The sequence below is a fragment of the Lemur catta genome, chromosome 15 (genome assembly GCF_020740605.2).
Source record: "Lemur catta isolate mLemCat1 chromosome 15, mLemCat1.pri, whole genome shotgun sequence".
Classification (NCBI taxonomy): domain Eukaryota; kingdom Metazoa; phylum Chordata; class Mammalia; order Primates; family Lemuridae; genus Lemur; species Lemur catta.
This window is the reverse complement of record NC_059142.1, coordinates 44,929,980-44,951,515: the sequence shown is the minus strand read 5'-3', so window position 1 is coordinate 44,951,515 and position 21,536 is coordinate 44,929,980. Positions and strand designations below refer to the sequence as shown.

General features: G+C 34.0%; 1 protein-coding gene across 14 annotated transcripts in view; it reads left to right on the top strand.

The window, feature by feature from the left end:
- Nucleotides 1-21,536, top strand: part of BPTF (bromodomain PHD finger transcription factor) — a 121,432-nt gene that overhangs the window by 32,623 nt on the left and 67,273 nt on the right. For 9 of the 14 annotated variants that reach the window (XM_045525856.1, XM_045525854.1, XM_045525849.1 and 6 more), the window contains exons 3-6: nt 266-489; nt 7,665-7,865; nt 8,404-8,592; nt 20,573-20,761. In XM_045525856.1, coding sequence (XP_045381812.1) covers nt 266-489; nt 7,665-7,865; nt 8,404-8,592; nt 20,573-20,761 — 803 coding nt within the window. The remainder of the gene's footprint in view (nt 1-265; nt 490-7,664; nt 7,866-8,403; nt 8,593-20,572; nt 20,762-21,536) is intronic. The other 5 variants (XM_045525857.1, XM_045525853.1, XM_045525850.1 and 2 more) reach the window with 3 other exon arrangements.

The following is a 21,536-nucleotide window of genomic DNA, read 5'->3' as shown; positions in this document are numbered from 1 at the left end:
CTTCTGTTTCTGCTACTACTCCCAAGTTATTAATATTTTATCCTAAGCTTCTGTGAGCTAGGAAATCAAAATAATTAGAGGTTGCTCAAATAAAATAAGAGTACATCAAGACTGAATATGCAGTGAGATGATTGCTTGTGAGCACGTTTTGAGCTTTAGTGCATAAACTTCGTGTTACATATTTTAGCGTTTCACTGGGTAGATGAAATTGTCAAATAAGAGGCATTGTTTAACATATAAAGTCTTTTTTCTCTTTTTTAAACAGAGAAGAAGATACAGAAAATGAAAATGAAAAGAAAATTTGGTACTACAGCACAAAAGTCCAGCTTGCAGAATTAATTGATTGTCTAGACAAAGATTATTGGGAAGCAGAACTTTGCAAAACTCTAGAAGAAATGCGTGAAGAAATCCACCGGCACATGGACATAACTGAAGACCTGACCAATAAGGCTCGGGGCAGTAACAAATCCTTTCTGGCGGCAGCTAATGGTGAGAGGGACATTTTCTGATTTTATTTTTGTTAAATTTGAGCTAACCTTTTGGTGTGAAATGACTACAAAATTTTAAAATATATTAACAGTTCCAAGTACAGTCATACATTGCTTAACGACAGGGATATACTCTGAAAAATGTGTTAAGTGATTTCATCATTGTACGAACATCACAGAGTGTACTTACGCAAACCTAGATGGTATAGCCTAGGTATGTGGTACAAACCAGTCTACAAATACCTAGGATATTTGATACAAACCTGTACAGTGTGTTACTGTACTGAATCTTATAGGCAGTTGTAACACAATGACAAGTATATGTGTATCTAAACATAAAAAGTACAGAAAAAATACTGTATTATATTGAATGCCTAAAACAGCTAACAAAAAGAAAAGAAAAAAATTACTGTATTTGTATTATCATATTATAGGACCACCGTTGTGGATGTGGTCCACCACTGACTAAAAATGTTGTTGTACAGTGTGTGACTGTGTGTATATTTTGCTTTAATTTTCTATATTTTGTTCTCCCAAGAGAACCTTGTTCATTTCAATGTAAATTAGGAATACTATGCATTTTAGTGTTTTATTTCTTGCGTTGGTTATTACTAATATTCCACAAATTGTTTGTTTCTTTAATTCAAGTATCTTATTAAACCTTTTTGGCAGTCCTATTTTTAATTATAAGAAATAATATTCTTTTTGAACTTTTCCTTTATTCTAAAAATAAAACTTTCAACTTTAGAATAGTTTTAGATGTATATAAAGTTGCAGTGAATAGTATGGAGGGTTCGCATATATCCCGTACTTGATTGCCCCTATTAAGATCTTACATTAGCATGCTACATGATACACTGTTATGAACTCAAGTCCATACTCTATTCAGATATCTTTAGTTTTTACCTAATGTCCTCCTTCTGTCTTATGACCCCATCCAGGATATATGATATTTAGTCATTGTGCCTTCATCTAGGCTGTCAGTTTCTCAGACTTCTCCTGTTTTTGATGACCTTGACAGTTTTGAGGAGTACTGATCAGGTATTTTGTAGAATGCCCTCGTTATAGGTTTTTCTCAGGTTCTTCTCATGGTTAGCCTGGGTTTATGGATTTTGGGGAGGAAGACCACAGAGGTGAAATGCAATTCTCATCATATTAAGGGTATGTGCTATCACCATGACTCATCACTGATGATGTTAATGTTGATCGTTTGGTTAAACTAATGCTTGTCAGGTTTCTCCACTATGAAGTTATTCCCCCCTGCAACCCCCTCAATAGTGTGCTTTTTGTAAGCAAGTCACTATACACAGCCCACACTTAGGGAGTGGGGAGTTATGCTGTACCCCCTTGAAGGGGCAATATCTATATAAATTATTTGGAATTTTTCTACACAGGAGATTTGTCTATTCTCCATTTATTTTTTTCAGTCATTTATTTCTATCTCAGTCTATACTGATGGATATTTATTTTATACTTCATACTTACTTTGTTGCTCAACTCTTTGCTTTCTATTTTTTTAAGAAATAAATGTAGGCCAGGCGCAGTGGCTCACGCCTGTAATCCTAGCACTCTGGGAGGCCGAGGCCGGTGGATCGCTCAAGGTCAGGAGTTCGAGACCAGCCTGAGCAAGAGTGAGACCCCGTCTCTACTAAAAATAGAAAGAAATTATATGGACAGCTAAAAATATATATAGAAAAAATTAGCCGGGCATAGTGGTGCATGCCTGTACTCCCAGCTACTTGGGAGGCTGAGGCAGTAGGATTGCTTAAGCCCAGGAGTTTGAGGTTGCTGTGAGCTAGGCTGATGCCACGGCACTCACTCTAGCCCGGGCAACAAAGTGAGACTCTGTCTCAAAAAAAAAAAAAAAAAAAAAAGAAAGAAATGTGTGTGATATTTCTTAAAAGTTTAAATAGTACAAAAGAGTATATGGTGAAAGTCAGTCTCTCTCCTTCACAATTTCCAGTCTCACCTTCCTTTTACCAGTGGTAATCATTATTACCATTGTTTTTTCATGCTATTAGATATATTCTGTGTATGTTTAATAAATATCACCTGTGTTATCCCTCAGTATCCTTGGGGGATTGGTTCCAGGACCCTCCAAGGATACCAAAATCCATGAATGCTCAAGTCTTGCAGCCCTATGGAACCTGCTGGTAGGAAAAGTCGGCCCTTTGTATCCGCAGTTTCTGCATCCTCAGAGTACTGTATTTGGTATTTTCTTTCCAAGCTTGGTTGAATCCATGGATGCAGAGCCCTGGACACAGAGGGCCGACTGTTGTGCCTTTTAATTTTAACTTAATTAAGATGATTAGATGAGATTCTGCAAGTACACTTTTAACTGCCTGGTTCTGCTCTTCTACATACATTATCTGCCATACATAGAATCCTATTGATTTTTCCCACTCTCCATTTTCTTAAAGATAGAATGTTTATGTTTAATAAATATATGCAGTTCAGTTATATCCAAGCTTGTTTGCACATACTCTGCATCTGTATTCTTTTGAATTCATGCATATTTTTGAAGAATGATAGTCATATTGTCACATGAATACTGCTGGCCACAAATAAACTTTGTCTTCAGGAACAAGCAGACAGTTACCATGAATTATATTTATTCATATCTTGTAGTTGGAAGTATTTATTAGATGTGTTTAGAAAAATGTGTAATTCTTTCATAAGAAAAATTTTAGTCTTTAGAATTGTTTGGAGAGGTCAGTAATTACAGTAATATAATCCCCTTCTTACTCCCTCTCCTTCATACTATAGGTCAAATCATAGGAAATTTTGTTAATTTCAGACAGGTTACTTCCCTTCTTAAATTCTTGTTATGACTCATGGCATTAAAAATTTATGAATCCCCTTTTGCTCTCCTGTGTCTTCAGCTTTTAGTACAATAATAGAGAACCATCTCCAGTCCCCTAAAAAGTAAAGTGAAATGTGATTTTATCAAGTATTTTGAATTAGAAATATTTTCCAGACGGAGCTTGTCTGTGTGTAAAATGTTATATATGGTATAATCATAATTAACAAAATCAAAACAGGAATGGATAATCAAAAATGTTAAATGGTCTGATTTGGAGGAATGTTAAAAAACTAAAAATGTCCAATATGGGGTAATTAATAAATTTCATTGTGGATTATCATGTGATAGAACACTGTATTTGGAGAATTAAATAATATAACATGTAAAAACAATGCCTGGGTCATTGAGGTACTTAAATTCTCTTCCTCTGAAAAACCAACTGTGTAATTTTTATCAATAAAAAACAACCAGTTAGTATAATAGAATTATAGTTGGTTTCCTTTTTATATTTCTTTAATTTCTTACAATGAGCATGTTAGATTTCAGTGTTATTCAGCATGTAATGTACTTTTAAAAGTTTGTTAAATCTATTGCAGTAATCAAGAACAACAGAGAGAGCTTTGAGATTCAGGCCACAATATGTTCTTAGAAAGTTAGATGACCAAAACTTGTGTGCCGTTAGACTGTCTTGCAACCTGAGTTACTTGCTAATACTACGTGGAGTCCCTTTAAATGAGGTGAACTGCCCCTTGGGTTTAATGGTGAAATCTGGACCCAAAAATGATATAAATTCCCCCCTCCCCTTTTTGGTTGAGGTTCAACCCCAACCTGGTACTAGAGGAGGATTCACAAGAATTGAGAATTGATAGGAAAGAGAAGAGAAAACTAACATTTCTGAGTGCCTACTATGGGCCAGGTGCTCAACTAGGTGTATTTTAAGTCTTTAATCCTCTCAACAACTTTGTAAGGAATGTATTGGCAATGAATTGAACATTTAGATAGAAAAAATTCCACATTGAAACATCAATCCACCGCTGCTACCTTTATTTACTCTCTCTGGTGACCAAAAGCTTGGTTATGATAGTCAGTTTAGGACCACCCAATCCATATTAATACCCAAAATAATATTTAATGGTGTTCTTTACCTTGAGATCTTATGAGATAAAAACAACAGAAACTACTCAGGTTCTGATAATAGCCAAGAATAAAATGCAGCCTAATAACAGGAATTTGAGAAATCACAGCCTGTTGTAATGAATTGACTTGACATTAAACTCTCAAATAACATAAATCCTTTAAAATTTATAGCCCTCTGGTTTTTATATACATGTATGTCCACTTTAGGAGAGTTTAATTCTATTTTTGGTAGTTGAATTTTCTTTTCCATTTTTCCCTCAGTATTTTATGAAAATTCAAATATACAGAAAGGTTGAAAGAATTATGTGATAAACACCCAATATTTATTGTCTGGATTTTACAATTTACTATATATTTGTAACTTTAGATATACAATTTACTATATTTGTTTTATCATATGTGTTTTATTATCATATGTAATCATAATTGTGTTTTATAGTGCTTATTTGAAGGAAGTTTATTTTTGTAATATATTTTTCTAAGTAGAGATAGTTTCTAAAACCTAGTAGGTTAATTCTTTCTGTTTGCTTTTGAAATATTCATGCAAAGTATAGAATATATATATGCTTATAGAATATGCATATTTACATTTAGATCAGATACAACCTAAATTCACTGTTTTCTTTCACCCTTTGATGTATTTCTCTCCCCTTAACTTTTCTTTTTCTTTTTGTTTTTGTTTTTCTTTTTTTTTTTTGAGACAGAGTCTCACTCTGTTGCCCAGGCTAGAGTGCCGTGGCGTCAGCCTAGCTCACGACAACCTCAAACTCCTGGACTCAAGCTATCCTCCTGCCTCAGCCTCCCAAGTAGCTGGGACTACAGGCATGCGCCACCATGCCCAGCTGATTTTTTCTATATATATTTTTAGTTGTCCATATAATTTCTTTCTATTTTTAGTAGCAACAGGGTCTCACTCTTGCTCGGGCTGGTCTTGAACTCCTGAGCTCAAAACGATCCTCCCACCTCAGCCTCCTAGAGTGCTAGGATTACAGGCGTGAGCCACCACGCCCGGCCCCCTCAGTTTTTTTGGTCTGTTTTTCTTATGGCTATGGTTGCCATGTTTTTTGAACCTAAAACCAGCACATACAGATTGACAGATGTATGTATATACTTGATAGAGAGTGGGTAATAAGATAGAATATTTGAAATTAGAACCTTCATAGAAAATCAGAGAACTGTGGTCATCCTTCCTATGCTTTTCATCTAATTTAGATAGTCTAAACTTAGAAGGCTATTTTAAAATTGTTTTTGTTTGATTCTCATTAAATGGCACTAGGAAGGTAGGGAGGATGTACAGTGGTTTGGTTAAGAAAAACTGACAATTGAAAATCATGATGTAGCTATGTTTGAAAGTTGAAAAATAATGTGCCTCTAAGAAAAACAGGTAATTGGTAACCAGATTTTCTTTTCCCAAAATAAAGTGATTTTAAAAATAGTGATTAAGATACTCTCATTGATAAGTTTAGTGTACTGAGCAAGAGGAAATGAATCCAGGGTAAATCAGAACGCAAAGACAGTATGTATGGATAGGTAAAAGGATGCAAGGAAATAGTGTACAAAGGGATTCTGGGATGACCTGGATGATGAAGAGGACAGAAAATATGCCAGTTCCAATTTCTTCGGTTTGAAATTGTTGTCGCGTAGCTGTCTTAGATGTTCATATAATCATTGGCTCTGAATTCTTATAAGAATTTGGAGTAGGAAAGATGAGAGAGAGAGTAGGGAATTAATTCCAACCAGTGCAAACATAATCACTTTACCGGAAAATCCAGTGTTTTGGGGTGATGGCTTCACAAGGTTTTTCTAATCCTGAGCAACAGGCTACATACCTACAATTTAAGAAATACTTACCAAAATAAAGGAGGAGAACATTTAAACAAAGGAAATGTAGATAAGGAAATCCAAAAAGCAGTACCACTGCTTTGCATGGTATTAAAAATGTTTTTTCTTATTCACAAACATTGTATTCTAGTTGGTAAATTTACTTCTCACTGGGGTATAGTTTAGCAATTCTGAAACTATTTTACCATGTGTACTAGGATTGAACAAATAACTAGATATATTGTAAATATTGAGAGCCAGGTTTCTTACTTTCAGAGAAAGAAGTTACAAATAAGTAAAAGAGTAATGCTAAAATGAATCTACACAGACATATGTACATAACACAGACACACAAATATAATACATGCCTGCACATAGAGATAGATATAGAAATAATATGGCTGTGTATATTTATGCGTTAATTCTTTTGGCTGAGAGAGCCTAGACGCAGCAACACCCCAGTAGTAATAAGCACACCTAGCACCCAGATTGTGGCTTCTGAACATTATTCTCCAGAACAAAACAAAACCCCAAGGCTCCTTGGAGAGATGGCAGATTTGAGGCAGGCCTGAGGAGAGGAAAATACAAGGTGAACCTGGAGCATCTTACAATACTGGAATGGAAGGAAGTGCTGAGTGAATGTATGGATGAATAGATGTGTCAAAAGGACACATCTGAAAAAGTCCCCAAAGGCCAAAGCTGAAACAATGTGTACAACAAAATTTAAAATGATAGTATTGGATTATAACCCAAAGAATATAATTAATATCTGTGAGTTCACACAGATACACTTTGTGTTCTGTACCCTCTGGTCCTTTTTGTACCTGTGGTCTGAACCATGCCATAATATCACTCTGTCCAAGTTGAAAGAGGGTAGGCACCCTTAGGGACTTAGTGACTTTCAGAGCAGTTGTGGGACTTCAAAGAGAAACGTTTTTTCCACACAGGCCTCTGTTTTCTCATTTTACAGTTGAGGAAATGGAGTCCTGGAGAAGTTAGGTTGGCCAGAGTCACACAAGCTAACTCAAATCAGATCTGCACTTTAGGTTTTGATCATGGCACCGCGCTGCCTAGACTGTGAGTCTGTGTCAGCTTGCAGTTTCTGTCATATGGCAAAGGTTGTGATAGTAAACTATATCAAATCTCAATTTCAAAAGATAGACTAATTTTACTCCTTTTCAAAAAACATAGAGTCTGTAATTAGCATGTGTTTTCTAGAAGTGAAGGTATCCCCAATTGGTTGAGTTCTCTAAACAATATTTTGTTAATAATCTTCCTTCTTATTTAATAGTTCTAATACTTTTACAATATTTAATTTTTCTCTTTAAGAACTTATTTTGAAACTTGTAAGTAGCATTTGTAGTGCTTCTATATTTGGTTGTATAAAGAAATAAAATTTTTTGTTTTTATTGTAGAAGAAATTTTGGAATCCATAAGAGTCAAAAAGGGAGACATTGATCCTGTTAAAAGCCCAGAAGAAATAGAAAAAGAAAAGAGTGAGAATAATGACTCTAAAGATGCTGAGAAAAGCAGAGAGGAGTTTGAAGACCAGTCCCTTGAAAAAGACAATGACGACAAAACACCAGATGATGATCCTGAGCAAGGAAAATCTGAGGGTAAAAAAATTATTTGATTAAAAAGAAATATTTTATCAGTGTTATTTATGAAACCTCCAATTTTACTTGCAAATGAAAATGAAATTTTTTATTGCAAACACCTGTTTAATTTTACATTTCTAAAGAGGTTAGGATACCCTACCCCCTTGTAACATGCATAAGAATTGTAATCAGTTTTATGTATTAGTGAATTTGCTATAATGTTATATTCATATTTCTTTTTATATTTCTAATAAGTTGCCATTTCCCTATGAGATTTGTTGGTGAAATTTACTATTTTATACCAGAACATACACTTCTGTATGTGATAAAATATGTTCACTTTTATATTAATTACTTTATATTAAATATTCTTAAATACTCTTTGGATAACCTATTACATAAATATCCCAGAAACTAATTGCTTTAAGATGGCCATCAAACACAGAAGCAGGTTTTTTGGTGATTGATCATTTTTAGTAGTTGACCGAATGTGGCCATTTGACCTAAAGCAATTTTAAAGAATATCTTTAAAGTTTTGTTGTGCATTTTACTGTAGAGCCAACAGAAGTTGGGGATAAAGGTAACTCTGTGTCAGCAAATCTTGGCGACAACACAACAAATGCTTCTTCAGAAGAGACTAGTCCCTCTGAAGGGAGGAGCCCCGTGGGGTGTCTCTCAGAAACCCATGATAGCAGCAACATGGCAGAGAAGAAGGTGGCATCTGAGCTCCCCCAGGATGTGCCAGGTACAGAGGGCAGTGTATCAGTGCCTCTGTAATGGGGGGAATCCTTCCATTTTGTAGTAAAAGCCAAATGTCACCTAAAACTTTAAAGTATGTCTTCATTCATGCTGTTTGCTTATAGTGCCATCCCTGATTGCTAAATTGTCGCCTAACATTTGGAGTTTGGTACATGTCCTTGCAGTTAGTGCTTGAAACTCATCATAATTTTCATGCTGCTTAAACTTCATGTAGCCATTTTTGTTTAATAGATTTACTTGTACATTTTATCACCAGACCATAGTAGCAGATATTAATACATTGGTTTTACTTACATACTAATGGCTCAATGCTGAATGATTTGACCCTTCCAGTTCTGTATATACTAACAAATTAATGTTACGTTTGCATGTGCTCATGTAGTTTTTACATTTCAAACCATGAGTGTTATGATATAAAATCATCATCACAGAACATTTGTGCAAAGTGTGTTTTGACATAAAAATATAAGCTAACCAGTAATTCATATTTTAAGCTTTTTAAGGTTAAAATTGTACTCAAACTCAAAGTAAGTTATATCATACCAAGAATGTCTTCATGCCTTTCTTTTTGCCTTTTTAAAAAATGTAAGAGAATTTTATTGTAGGAGCTAAGTCTGTTTTTTTAAAAATTTGGATGAGAAAAATAAGACAGTGAATGCTGGCAATTGCACCAAAAACCAAGAATCATAGTTAATACCTTGATGGAAATCCTTAAGATTTTTTTTTTTTTTTTTTGAGACAGGATCTCTCTCTGTTGCCCAGGCTAGATTGCAGTGGCGTTGTCATAGTTTGGCAACCTCAAACTCCTGGGCTCAAGCAATCCTCCTGCCTCAGCCTCCTGAGTAGCTGGGACTACAGCCATGTACCACCATGCCTGGCTAATTTTTACATTTTTGTAGAGACAGGGTCTCACTGTGTTGCCCAGGCAATCCTCCCGCCTCCCAAAGTGCTGGGATTACAGATGTGAACCACAGCGCCTGGCCCTTAAAGATTCTATGTATATAAGAATATCACCTATTTTTAAATTTTCAGTGGTTTCATTGCTATATTTTATACTAAGATGTGATTCTGATGTGTTAAGAAGAAGACAGCACTAGTATTTGGAAGACTTGCATTGTAGGTCCTTTTCTGCCATTAAGTTGATGTCATTTGATCTTTTAAGACTTCAGTGTACCTGTTTTGTAACATGAAGGATCTTGACAGACTACCATTGTTCTTGTGGGGATTACTGCCATTTGAGTACTTGTCAACAGTAAATGAACTGTAGTGCTGAAAACACCAGTATAACATGAGGCCACGTGTAGGGATGTAAGTGTTGTAAGCTTCAGAAAAGTCACAGCAGTCAGTCCACCATATTTTATACTGATGAGAGACTGGTCATTGGGATGGAGAAAATCTGGAAACTGTGCCATCTGGTGAAATGAATAAAGGAACAATTTTTTTTAGCCTAAAAAAGAATAAGCTTGGGATTCAGGGCTAGGGTGGAAATAATGTAATTATCCTCAAATACTTGAGGGGCAGTTAGGGGAAGGGGTGTGAGACTTGTTCTTTGAAATGTAGGGTGTTAAGTCATATATAGTGAAGAGTATTTTTATTAAATATTAACAACTTTCTTAAAATTTGAGCTGTTTAGAAAATAGAAGTAATAAATTCCCTTTTCACTAGAGGTATTCAATAAATGCCTATCAGAGATGATTTCAGTAGGAGTCCTTTATTGAATGGACTAGAGAAACTCAGAGATTTATAATTTGATTCTGTAATTTTATGATTAGATCTCTAGATCCTATTCAGTTTAAAAAATGACATTAGTCTGACTTTCACATATTCAGGGTTAAAAGTTTGAAAGTAGATTACTACCCCCAAAATAATGTGAAAAAATTTCATTTTTATTAGAATCATGATTACATTCTTAGTAAATACTTTTAAAAATATTCTTTGTCTATTTAGATTGATCAGTACTAAATGTAAACCTCAGTCTTATTAGTGGGTTTACATATGGTTTCATTGTTTTGTTTTTAAACCAAACTCAATTTGAGTAACAACTATGCTTAGATTTTACCAGATATTTGCTTTGTAAGCTATTTATTGCCAGCTTATTCATTTCTCTGAGATACATGCTTTCTTGTTATTAGAATGGTTAAGGAGAAGATATTATCTTAGTATCTGACTTACATTTTTAAAGAATTCTAAATAGATAACACAAAGCACTTAGGGTTGTGCCTGACAAATATTAACTGCTTGATAAATGTTGGGCATTATTATTATTGCTATATAATAATAATAATACTACCTTTTATTATTACCTCAACTCTTTTAAAGAATGAGGAAGCCTAGCAAGGAAAGAATAATAGTGAATGAATTGAATTACACATTTACTGATTCAGTAGTTATTAACACAATTCTCATAAATGAGATTATGTTTAAACTTCACAGTTCAAGTAGTATTTTCATGTATAAGTCATGAAAAATGTATATGAGAACCTGAACAAGAAATTTTTTTTTTTTTTTTTTTTTTTTGAGACAGAGTCTCGCTCTGTTGCCCGGGCTAGAGTGAGTGCCGTGGCGTCAGCCTAGCTCACAGCAACCTCAAACTCCTGGGCTCAAGCAATCCTACTGCCTCAGCCTCCAGAGTAGCTGGGACTACAGGCATGTGCCACCATGCCCGGCTAATTTTTTGTATATATATTTTTAGTTGGCCAGATAATTTCTTTCTATTTTTAGTAGAGACGGGGTCTCACCCTTGCTCAGGCTGGTCTCGAACTCCTGACCTTGAGCGATCCACCCGCCTCGGCCTCCCAGAGTGCTAGGATAACAGGCGTGAGCCACCGTGCCCAGCATCTGAACAAGAAATTTTAAGGAAACTAGAATGGAAGCAAATGGCAATTGTCAATAGCCGGCGTCAGAGTGGGTTTGGTGTCATTAGCAGGATGATAGTGTTATACAGCTGAAGATGCTGTCCCTACAATAAATTCAAAACCTGACCATGTAATAACTCATCGTTCTCCTCATGACTAGACTTAGAAAACAAAAAACCTAGAAACCTAATATTCTCATACTTATTCCCAAAACATGAAAAACATTTAAAAAGACTTATATTAAATATATCACACCAGATTTTAAAGAGGAATTTGGTACATTTATAAAGTAGATAAACATTTTAATAGGTCCCTGACTCAAGACTATAGTGGGTATACATCAGTGACCAAAACACACAAAGTCTGAGCCCATGACAACTTTACATTCTAGTGGGCAGTAGACAGACCTAACGATAGAGTTCTGACCCTCAGAAAAGATTCTCTGCTTCTTTATGTTTCTTTTGCTCTCTGTGCACTCATTTTTTTCAACCAACATTCATTAACTGCCTACAATGTGCCTGGCATTGTGCTAGGTACTTTGTGAAATCCCCAGACCAATCTCTGTTACCACTGCTTACCATCCTGTGGTCGGTGGATGAGATGTGTTAGAAGAATTGGGGTGGGAGACTTATTCTAGGCAGATTAAAAACAATAGCCATGGTAGGAGACATCTCATTTGGTTTTCTTTTCTAAACTTTGAGAATGTATTTAGATACTTAAATGATTAAAACTTATCAATAAAAGATACTGTCAGATTAGAAAGTTTTTTTGGATGGAACAATGTTTTTTGGTGAATCTTTTTATTGAAGTTTAACGTACAGTAAAGTGCACAGATAATAAGTGAACAGCTTGTGGTTTTGCCTTTTTAAAAAAATTAATGGAATCATACAGTATGTACCTTTTGATTTTTTTTTTTACTTCAACAATATATTATTGAGTGCCATTCAATTGTTGCTTGTAGCAGCAGTTCATTCTTTTTTATTGCAGTATGACATTCCATTATGTAGATATGCCATAATTAATTTATCCTTATTCTGTGTTGATGGTCATTTGAATGGTTTCCAGTTTGGGACCATTACAAATAATGCTACCATGAATATCATTTTACATGTTTTTTTCTGCACATGTGTATGCATTTCTAGAGATATAAACCTAGTTGTGGATTTTCTGGGTCATTGAGGTTGTGAATGCTGATCTTTGATAGGTACTTCTGAGCAGTTTTCTAAAGGAGTTGTACAAGTTTACACGTCACCAGCAATGTATTTGAGTTCTGGCCTCTCCACATCCTTGCCAATACTTGGTATCTTCAAAATCATTCTCTCTCTCTCTCTCTCTCTTTTTGATGGGGGTACATTCTGGTGGGCATGTAAAGATATCCTACTGTGTTTTGCACTTGCCAGCTCCCTGGTGACTAAAGATGTTAGCACCTGTGTGTGTATCTATAGATAGGTCATTTGGATATCCTCTTTTGTAAAGGCCCTGTCAGTTTCTTTGTTCATTCTCTATTAAATGGTCTGGTTTTTTGTCTGTAGTTGTTTCATGGAGGAGGGTAAATCCAGTTCTTCTACTCCACCTTGACTAGAAGCAGAAGTTTCTACATTGATGTCTGAATGTTAACCCAATACCATATTCCTGGAGTACATGCAACTTGGTTATGATGTGTTTTCCTTCTTACGTATTGTTGCATCTAGTTCACTAATATTCTGTTTAGGTATTTTGCATTTACTTTCATGAGTCAGATTGGCCTGCATTTTCCTTCCCTGATACTGTCACAACAATGTTATGTCAGGCTTTGGTATCAAGAATATTTTGGCCTCATAAAATCAGTTGGGACTGGAGGAGTTTGTGTGGGGCTGGTATTATTTATTCCTTAAATGTTGATTGAAGTGATCTGGTCCTGGAGTTTCCATTGTGGGAAAGCCATTAATTATAGATTTCACTTCCTTAGTAGATAGTGGGCTATTCATATTTTCTCTTGTTTTCTTATGTCAGTTTGGTAAGTTGCCTTTTCTTAGGAATCTGCCCAATTCACTTAATTTTAAAAATTTATTGACATACCATCCTATCTTTTAAATATCTATACGATGTACACTTGTTCTGTTTTTTCAATCCAGAAATTGGTTATCTGTCCCCTCTTAATCATCTTGCAGGGTTATTAACAATTTTACAGCTTTTATTTTCTTTGCTCTTTTGTGGCTTTAGCTTCTGAAGATGTATGCTTTGATGATTTTTAGTTGTTTTCTTCTTGCATGTCTGCTGTCAAGATTATCAGTTTTTCTCCTCTATGTACTGCTGTAGCTGTGTCCCACAAACTTTTATGTCATGTTTTCATTATCATTCAGTTTAAAATATTTCCTAATCTCTGTTATGACGTGCTGGGGTTTTTTTTTTTTTTTTTGACCCATTGCTTATTTGGAAGTACATTGCTTAATATTCAAACATTTGAAGATTTTCTAATTATTTTTTTTAAATTGATTTCTAGTTTAACTCTCTGTGGTCAGAGAAGAACATTCTATGCATGATTTATGTCCTTTAAAATGTGTTGAGACTTGTTTTATGGCCCAACATTTGCTTAGTGTTGATAAATATCCCGTGTACACTTGAAGATTTTCAGTTGTTGGGTGCAGTATAAGACAATTAGATCAAGGTTTTAAATTGTGTTCTAATCTGTATCCTTGCTATATTTTTGTTTTTTCTTTGCAAGATGTTTTAAAATTATTTCCAATTATCTACTGTGAATGTGCCTTTTTCCTCTTTTTAATTTTCAGGTTTGATATTATACAGTTTGAAGCTGTGTTATTAGTGTACTTAATACTTTTTTTTATTGTTGAATTAACTTAATTGTGAAATGTCCTTTATCTTTAATAATATTTCCAAGCTACACCAGCTTTCTTTTGGTTAGTATTTTTACTGTATATATTTTCTGCAATAGAAAGATTTTTAAAAATAATCTGAGAATTTAAAATCTCTTTAGAAATACATCTACTTTAGAATTTCTTTAGAAGTATTTAATATATATTTTATTTTAGGCTTTATTTTAAAATAAAGTCTTGTCAATGAGCACTGTCAGTTTCATATTTAATAATTAGAAGATATTATGCAAAGGAAAAATGACAAATTTATGGTCTAAAAAAATTTACAGGAGTGAGAACATAAGAAAAACAGATTTCATGATACCCATTATATTGGGTATGATCAGTGTTCAGAAACATTTTATGTGGCTCAGATTAAAGACTAAACTGAAAAATTGAGCAATATTTAAGGAAAGATTGGTAAATATCACTTTAAAAAGTTAATCTTTCAATACCTATTCCTTACATTTTCCCTCCAGAGTTCCAGACATTTCACTTTAGTTCGTGTGAATGGTAATGTTGCACATATAGCAAGTATGCTGCTCAGCATTCAATGTAACAGCTTTGTAGTTAACAAAAGGCTCAATTTCAGAACTATATTTTTTGTCCTGGATTTTGCATTGGAAACTTTTTGTACCAGAGTCTTCAATTTTTAAATTTATAAAGGAGGAGAGTGGCATATGTCGTTCTAGCATCTTGAACTCAAATCCACTATGTACGTTTATATTCAGACATATAATGCAAAGAGGATTTGGTTTATTTACATAAGGACTCTAGGTTTAATGCCTGGGATTAGGAAAGTATCATTAGCAGATAAAACTCACTTCATTTCGATAACTCTGTACTTGCTCTGACAATATTTCCTTGGACATTTTGAAACTCTGTAACCATGAAGTTGAATTTATAAGAACATATTGATTTAACCTATATCTTGTTGGGATAATGATGCCTTAAAAAACAATACTTTGCTTTAGTTGTGAATTTTTATTGCAAAGAAAATTCAGTGGATATGAGGGTTTTTAAAAAATACTAGATGATAAAGTGAAATATTACCCACATACCTTTACCTCAGTGAGTTGATCATTATTGGCTTTTAGAGGTGCTCTGGTTAAATACTCTTTTGTTTCTTATTCTCTTAAATGTTTTTGTTTTTAGTTTATAATTGTACAATACATTCTGGTTATTTTACTTCATTTTTTTCCTTTTTAAAAAATATCCCTTTTATAAACTTCAGGTAGAGAAGTTACTTTATTCTCTTTGTAGACTTTTGCTTAAAAATTTTTTTTTAAGCAGAGACTTGATGTTTTAGATAGAATAGGCTTTGGTGTTTGTGTTCAGTAGTTGAAGATCAAGGTCTATGTATAATTTTGGTTTTAGGGTTAACTACAGAAATTTCCTTATTACAAGAAAACTGTAGTGTCTGTCATGTCCAGTGAAAATAGCATTGTAAATACCAAAACCTATGATATTTGCTATAGGGCTAGAACATTTGGACTGTGAGGATTAAAATGTACATGTTAGTAGGTATTACCTTCTTTATGGTGTTTTGAAGAAAATGCTTGAGATTTCCTTAATTCTATAGCATAATGAAATGAAGAAGTGAAGAGATCTAGAACAATCATTTTCAAAAAGCAGTGGCCCACACCTGTAATCCCAGCATTTTGGAAGAGTGAGGTGGGAGGATCGCTTGAGGACAGGAGTTCAAGACCAGCCTGGGCAACAGAGTGAAACCGTGTCTCTACAAAAAATACAAAAATTAGTTCTGCGTGGTGGTGCACACCTATTGTCCTAGCTACTCAGGAGACTGAGGCAGGACGATCTCTTGAGCCCAGGAGTTGGAGGTTGCAGTGAGTTGTGATCATGCCACTACACTCCAGCCTGGGTGATAGAGCGAGACCCTGTCTCAAAAAAAGCAAAAAAAAAAAAGCAAATTCAGTATTCTAAACTGAAATAGGTTTGTAGTAGTTCTCAGCTCATTAACACTTTCAAAGTGTAAATGAATGGAATCTGAATTCAGTTAGTTTTCAATAGATTAACAGTGTTTTTAGATCAGAATACCTGGGTGAGGGATTGCCTATTCTTTTATGATGTACCATTATCTCCCTAATAACATATAGGACTTTATGCAAAGTATTTTAAAGTGCATATGGTTAAAACTTCTTGAGTTCCTACCCTAGAATTTTTTTCTTAGTTAAAATCATTCTTGGGCTATATTATGGGCTAAAAAACATTTTTATGGACTAATTCAGGACTTAATCACTTTTTCTTTTATTTCTATGAGAGGATGTATTTTGAACTGTGAACAGTTCCTGAATGAGGGGCCATCTTTATATATAATTTCATTATTTCAGAAGATGATTTTGAGACAATTATGAATTAGGAATACTGCACTTTACAAGTCCATATCTGTTATAGCTGTAAAAGGAATGATTAGTGAGGAATTTGATGTTACTTGTGTGAGACATCTGTTTTCTTCCAAATTTATGAATTTTTCAAACATGGGTAAGTTAATCATATTACTGTTTGGTGGCTGTCAGATTTTAAATTTGTCATTTCTATCTGCCATATAAAACTTTTGTCTTTAAAAATGAAGTAAACACCAGGAACCTATCACCCAAAACAAAAAGCTAACTAATGTATAAACTAACCTGTATCCATCTCCCCAATCCCATCCCCTTGCCTCCCTCTCCCCTACCTGAAGTGTCTGTCATCCTTAATCCTATGTTCATTAATATGTGCTTTCCATTTTTAATAAGGGAAACTCAGTAGAATTGAGGCTGTTTATACTGGAGGTCAAAGTGATGTGTAACCCTCATACTCTTGCCTCATTGAGTTGGTATATATTATTTGCTAAAAATTATACATTAATATTTCTGTTCTAGTTTTTAAAAAACTTTATAGCAAAGGTAATTGTGTTAAATGTAACTTTTTGGAACTTAATTTTTTCACTTTATTATATTACTAATGTATATGTTGCTGGAGTTCTTTTTATTCATTATGTTACAATATTCCTCTGTGTGACTGTACCACAGTTTATCCTCTTTCCTATTGATGTGAATTTGGATTGTTTCCTACTGAGATATTTTAAACAAATCCCAGGCATCATATTATATCAAACCTACATAAGCCTCTAAAGAATTAAAAGATGGTGAACATTTTCTTAAGTAATTACAGTGCCATCATTTTAACAAAATTGACAATTCCTTTATATCTTCTAATATCCAGACCATATTCAAATTTCCTTACTTTAGAATGCCCCCCCCCTTTTTAAAGAAAGTACTTGGTGTGTTTGAAATAACTCCAAATAAGATCTACATGTGACGTGGCATGTGGTTGAGACTCTTTTGAGTCTCTTAGGCTAGAGCACTCTCCCCTTCCCAGACTGATTTTTTCTCCATATATTGTTGACTTGTAGACGAATCCTAGTCGTCTTCCTCTGGTATGTTCCACAATCAGAATTTGTCTGTTTTCTTCCTTATGGTGTTGCTTAGTTTGTTCTGAAGGCTTGATTAGATTCAGCTTTAACTGTTTATGGCAAGAATACTTCATAAGCTATCTGCTGGATAACTTACATCAAGACATCTGCTTGTTCTACCTTTAGAAATACTAAGATTGATCGGTGAGTTCAGGTGGTGAGATTGTAAGTTTCTCTGTTAACCTCTCATTCATTGGTGATCTTTCCAAAATCAGTTATCTATTTGGAGGCTATAATATGGAGATTCTATCATTTATTTTTCTGTTTTGTTTTGACTGGAATTCTTCTATAAAAAATTTTCCCTCATTAACTGAGAGGATTTGAATACTCTGAAATATGGTTAGAGCAGGGATGGTAGAAGAAATGCCTTGTTATTTCTCTTAAATTCTAATTTTCAGAATCAGTTGGTGGCCTAGTTGTCTTCAATGATGATTCATGAGTTGTGGACTTTTGGAGGAAAGTCTGGCTTTCTCTAAGTATCAGTTTGAACTCAGCAGTGTTTATATATTCAGTTTGTTTCAGTCAGTTGCAGTTATCATTTGTTTTGCTTCTCATGACCCTTGGGAGCCCCTTCACGTTGGCCTTTGAGTCTTTTTGCCATAACTCCAGTAGTCTGTCAAGGACTTACTTGCTTTTTGGCATAAAATGTCTGAGACTTATGTTACACATTTCCTACCCCCGATTCTTTCCTCTAGTAAATCCCAGTTCCTTTTAGTGGAGAATGGTATTTAGAGACCACAGTCTGGACTCAGGGGTATTTATTTCTATGGGGCTCTCACTGCCTCTAGGCTTTTTTGGTGGGTAGTGTTAAGAAATACATATTTTTGAAAAGAAGATCAGTTTGTATTGACATTTCAAATTCCGATTGAGGATTGCATACATAGTTTGTTTTTACACTTGTATCTCTTTTCCGTTACACTGAAAGCCTTAGTTCCTAACAACAGTAACTCAGTTTATGTATTTGCTTTATCTCGATAGAGGATATTCATATCCTAATGTGCATTAATAAGAAATGGTTTTATATGTAGTAATATTTTCATAATACCAATATTACTGCTAACAGTAAGACTGCTGAATGGCATTTAAGATTTTTTTGCAGTTCTTTATTTGTCCTTATACTATATTTCTAGTAAGGATTTATAGTCAAAATACTGTATTCCAAAGTCACTTGAAATAATTCTGTCCTGTCTGTGCTTATGCACAACTTGATATACAATTATTTGTTTGTTTCAATTGTTTTCAATTTTTAGGTATTACATTTCTAACTTTAATTTTTTGAAAATATAGAACATTTACCTTATTAGAAAGTTAAAACTATGTAACAAGATATTCAGAGAATTTTCACGTCCATTCCTTCCCTCTCTAAGTAGCCATGTCTTTGTCTTCCCTGATTGGTAGCCATTTTTATTAGTTTTTGGTTATTCTTCCAGTGTTTTGTTTTTTATAAATAAAAGCAAAATATATCCACAAATTCATATTTTTCCTGCCCTTCTCACATGAAAGTTAGCACTATAAGTGTTGTTCTAAACCTTTCTTTTTACATTTAATCTTGGAGGTCATTTTACATGTGAACATAGTGGTTGTCCTTAATCCTTGCTATGGTGCATGATATTTCATTGTATGTACCATCTTTTGTTCAACCAGTGCCTTATTGGTGGACATTTATTTCTGGTCTTTTACCATTATTAATAATGTTTCAATGAATAGCTCTGTAGATAAGTAATTCAGTATTTTGGGATAGATTTCTAAACGTGGGATTGTTACATTAAATAAATGCATATATTATTTTTCTAGATATTGCCAGTTCCCTTTTATGTACCTTTTACCATTTTGCATTCCCACAGCATTGTGTGCAAGTGCCTGCTAACCCTCTCAACCTTAGTTTATTGTGAGACTTGAATTTTTGCCAATCTGATAGCTGAGTAGTAGTTTCGCCATATAGTTTTACATTGCGTTTCTCTTAGTTTGAATTGAGCATATTTCCATTTCCATATGCTTAAAGGCCATTTTCATTTCTTTGCGACTATTCATATATTTTCCCGTATGTCTATCAGGTTGTTGGGTTTTTTTATCAAACGCAACATTATACATTAGAAATAGACTGTCAACCACTTTTTCTTTAAGACAATTTGAAGAGTATCTTATTAGTGGCAAAAATGAATGGAGAGGGAGACTTAATTTCTGAACTACCCTGAAAGACTTAGGCTTTCCTTTCTTGGCAGTGTTAATTTTTATGTACCTTTATGAGCTATACTTTTAGTGATACTATTAAATTTTCCTTAAAATTAGCAATCACATTTAGACATTACCTTCTAGTTAATTTTGGGGCATAGAATTCAAGCAGAAAACTGTAGAGATAAATAATCCTGTTTAATTTTGTTTCTGATACTGTGTGAATACTTTTGAAAAGTGAAAATATAAACTTCAGATTTTGAGATATTATCTCAGCAAAACCACTTTTGCAATATCTGGTGCACCATACGTTTTGTGAGATAGTTATATCACTTGGTTATTCTTCAGCTCTGGGGTGTCCGAAAGATTGTCTGCCTTGTACTGTAGACTACACACTCAGTGAGTTCCTAGCCTGTGAGACTTTATAAATGACTTGTAGGATGTTGCTTACCAATATTTTTTCATAACATTACATCATTCATACATGAACAGCCTTTCTTTTTAAAATACAGCTTTGTAATGAAATCCTAAAACAGTTAAATGTCTTTTCTGACAATTAGTTATTTTTGATGTGATTTCCAATTTAAAAATCAGATAATTCTATTTTTCTAGAAGAACCTAACAAGACATGTGACAACAGTAACACTAGTGCTACCACTACCTCTATCCAGCCTAATCTGGAAAACAGTAACAGCAGCAGTGAACTAAATTCTTCCCAGAGTGAATCTGCTAAGGCAGCTGATGATCCTGAAAATGGAGAAAGAGAATCACATACACCTGTCTCTATTCAAGAAGAGATAGGTAAGAATACACTTCATCCATTAAAGGGAGCTTTCTTTTTTGTTTGTTTGTTTTTTGTTTTTTTTTTTTTTAAGTTTTTAATTTTTTTTTAAATAAAAGTTTGGTGGGGGTGGGAAGATTTGGATTTTCTGGGTTTTTTTTTTCTTTTTTTTTTTTAACCACAAGTACTTGCACTCACTGTTTTTGTTTAAAAAAAGACAAATGCACACAAAGGAAAAAAATAGAAGATCCTTTTCATACCCCCTCCCCAAAAGTAACCAACATCAGTGGTTTGGTGTGCGTCATTTTAGATCTTTCTCTCTGTAGTTTATTGTTTTATGTATGTTTACAAAGGTTTCAAAAGTTTTTTGTTTTTATTTTTTTATATAAACGGGATCATTCTGCATGTATTGTTCTCCATTTTGTTTTTTTCACTCAGTAATACATGTAGGGAATCTTTTTATGTTATAAACTGAATTCATTCTTTTTAACTGCTGCATGGTACTCCACAATACGGATGAACCATAATTCATTTACTGTTTCTTTGTTAATGGACATTTTAGGCTGTTAACAGTTTTTTCATTATTACAAATAGTGTTGTTTTTTAATATCTTCAGCATATATCTGTGTGTACTTGTGTAAGTATTTCTGGCAGTATAGAAACAGTAAGTGGAATTGCTGGTCAAATGGTAGGTACATTTAAGAAATAGTAATGGTTTCTGCTTAATTGTACATCAAAAGAGATCTGTACCAATAATTTACGTACCTATTTCCCCATTCTCTCACCTAAATTCAA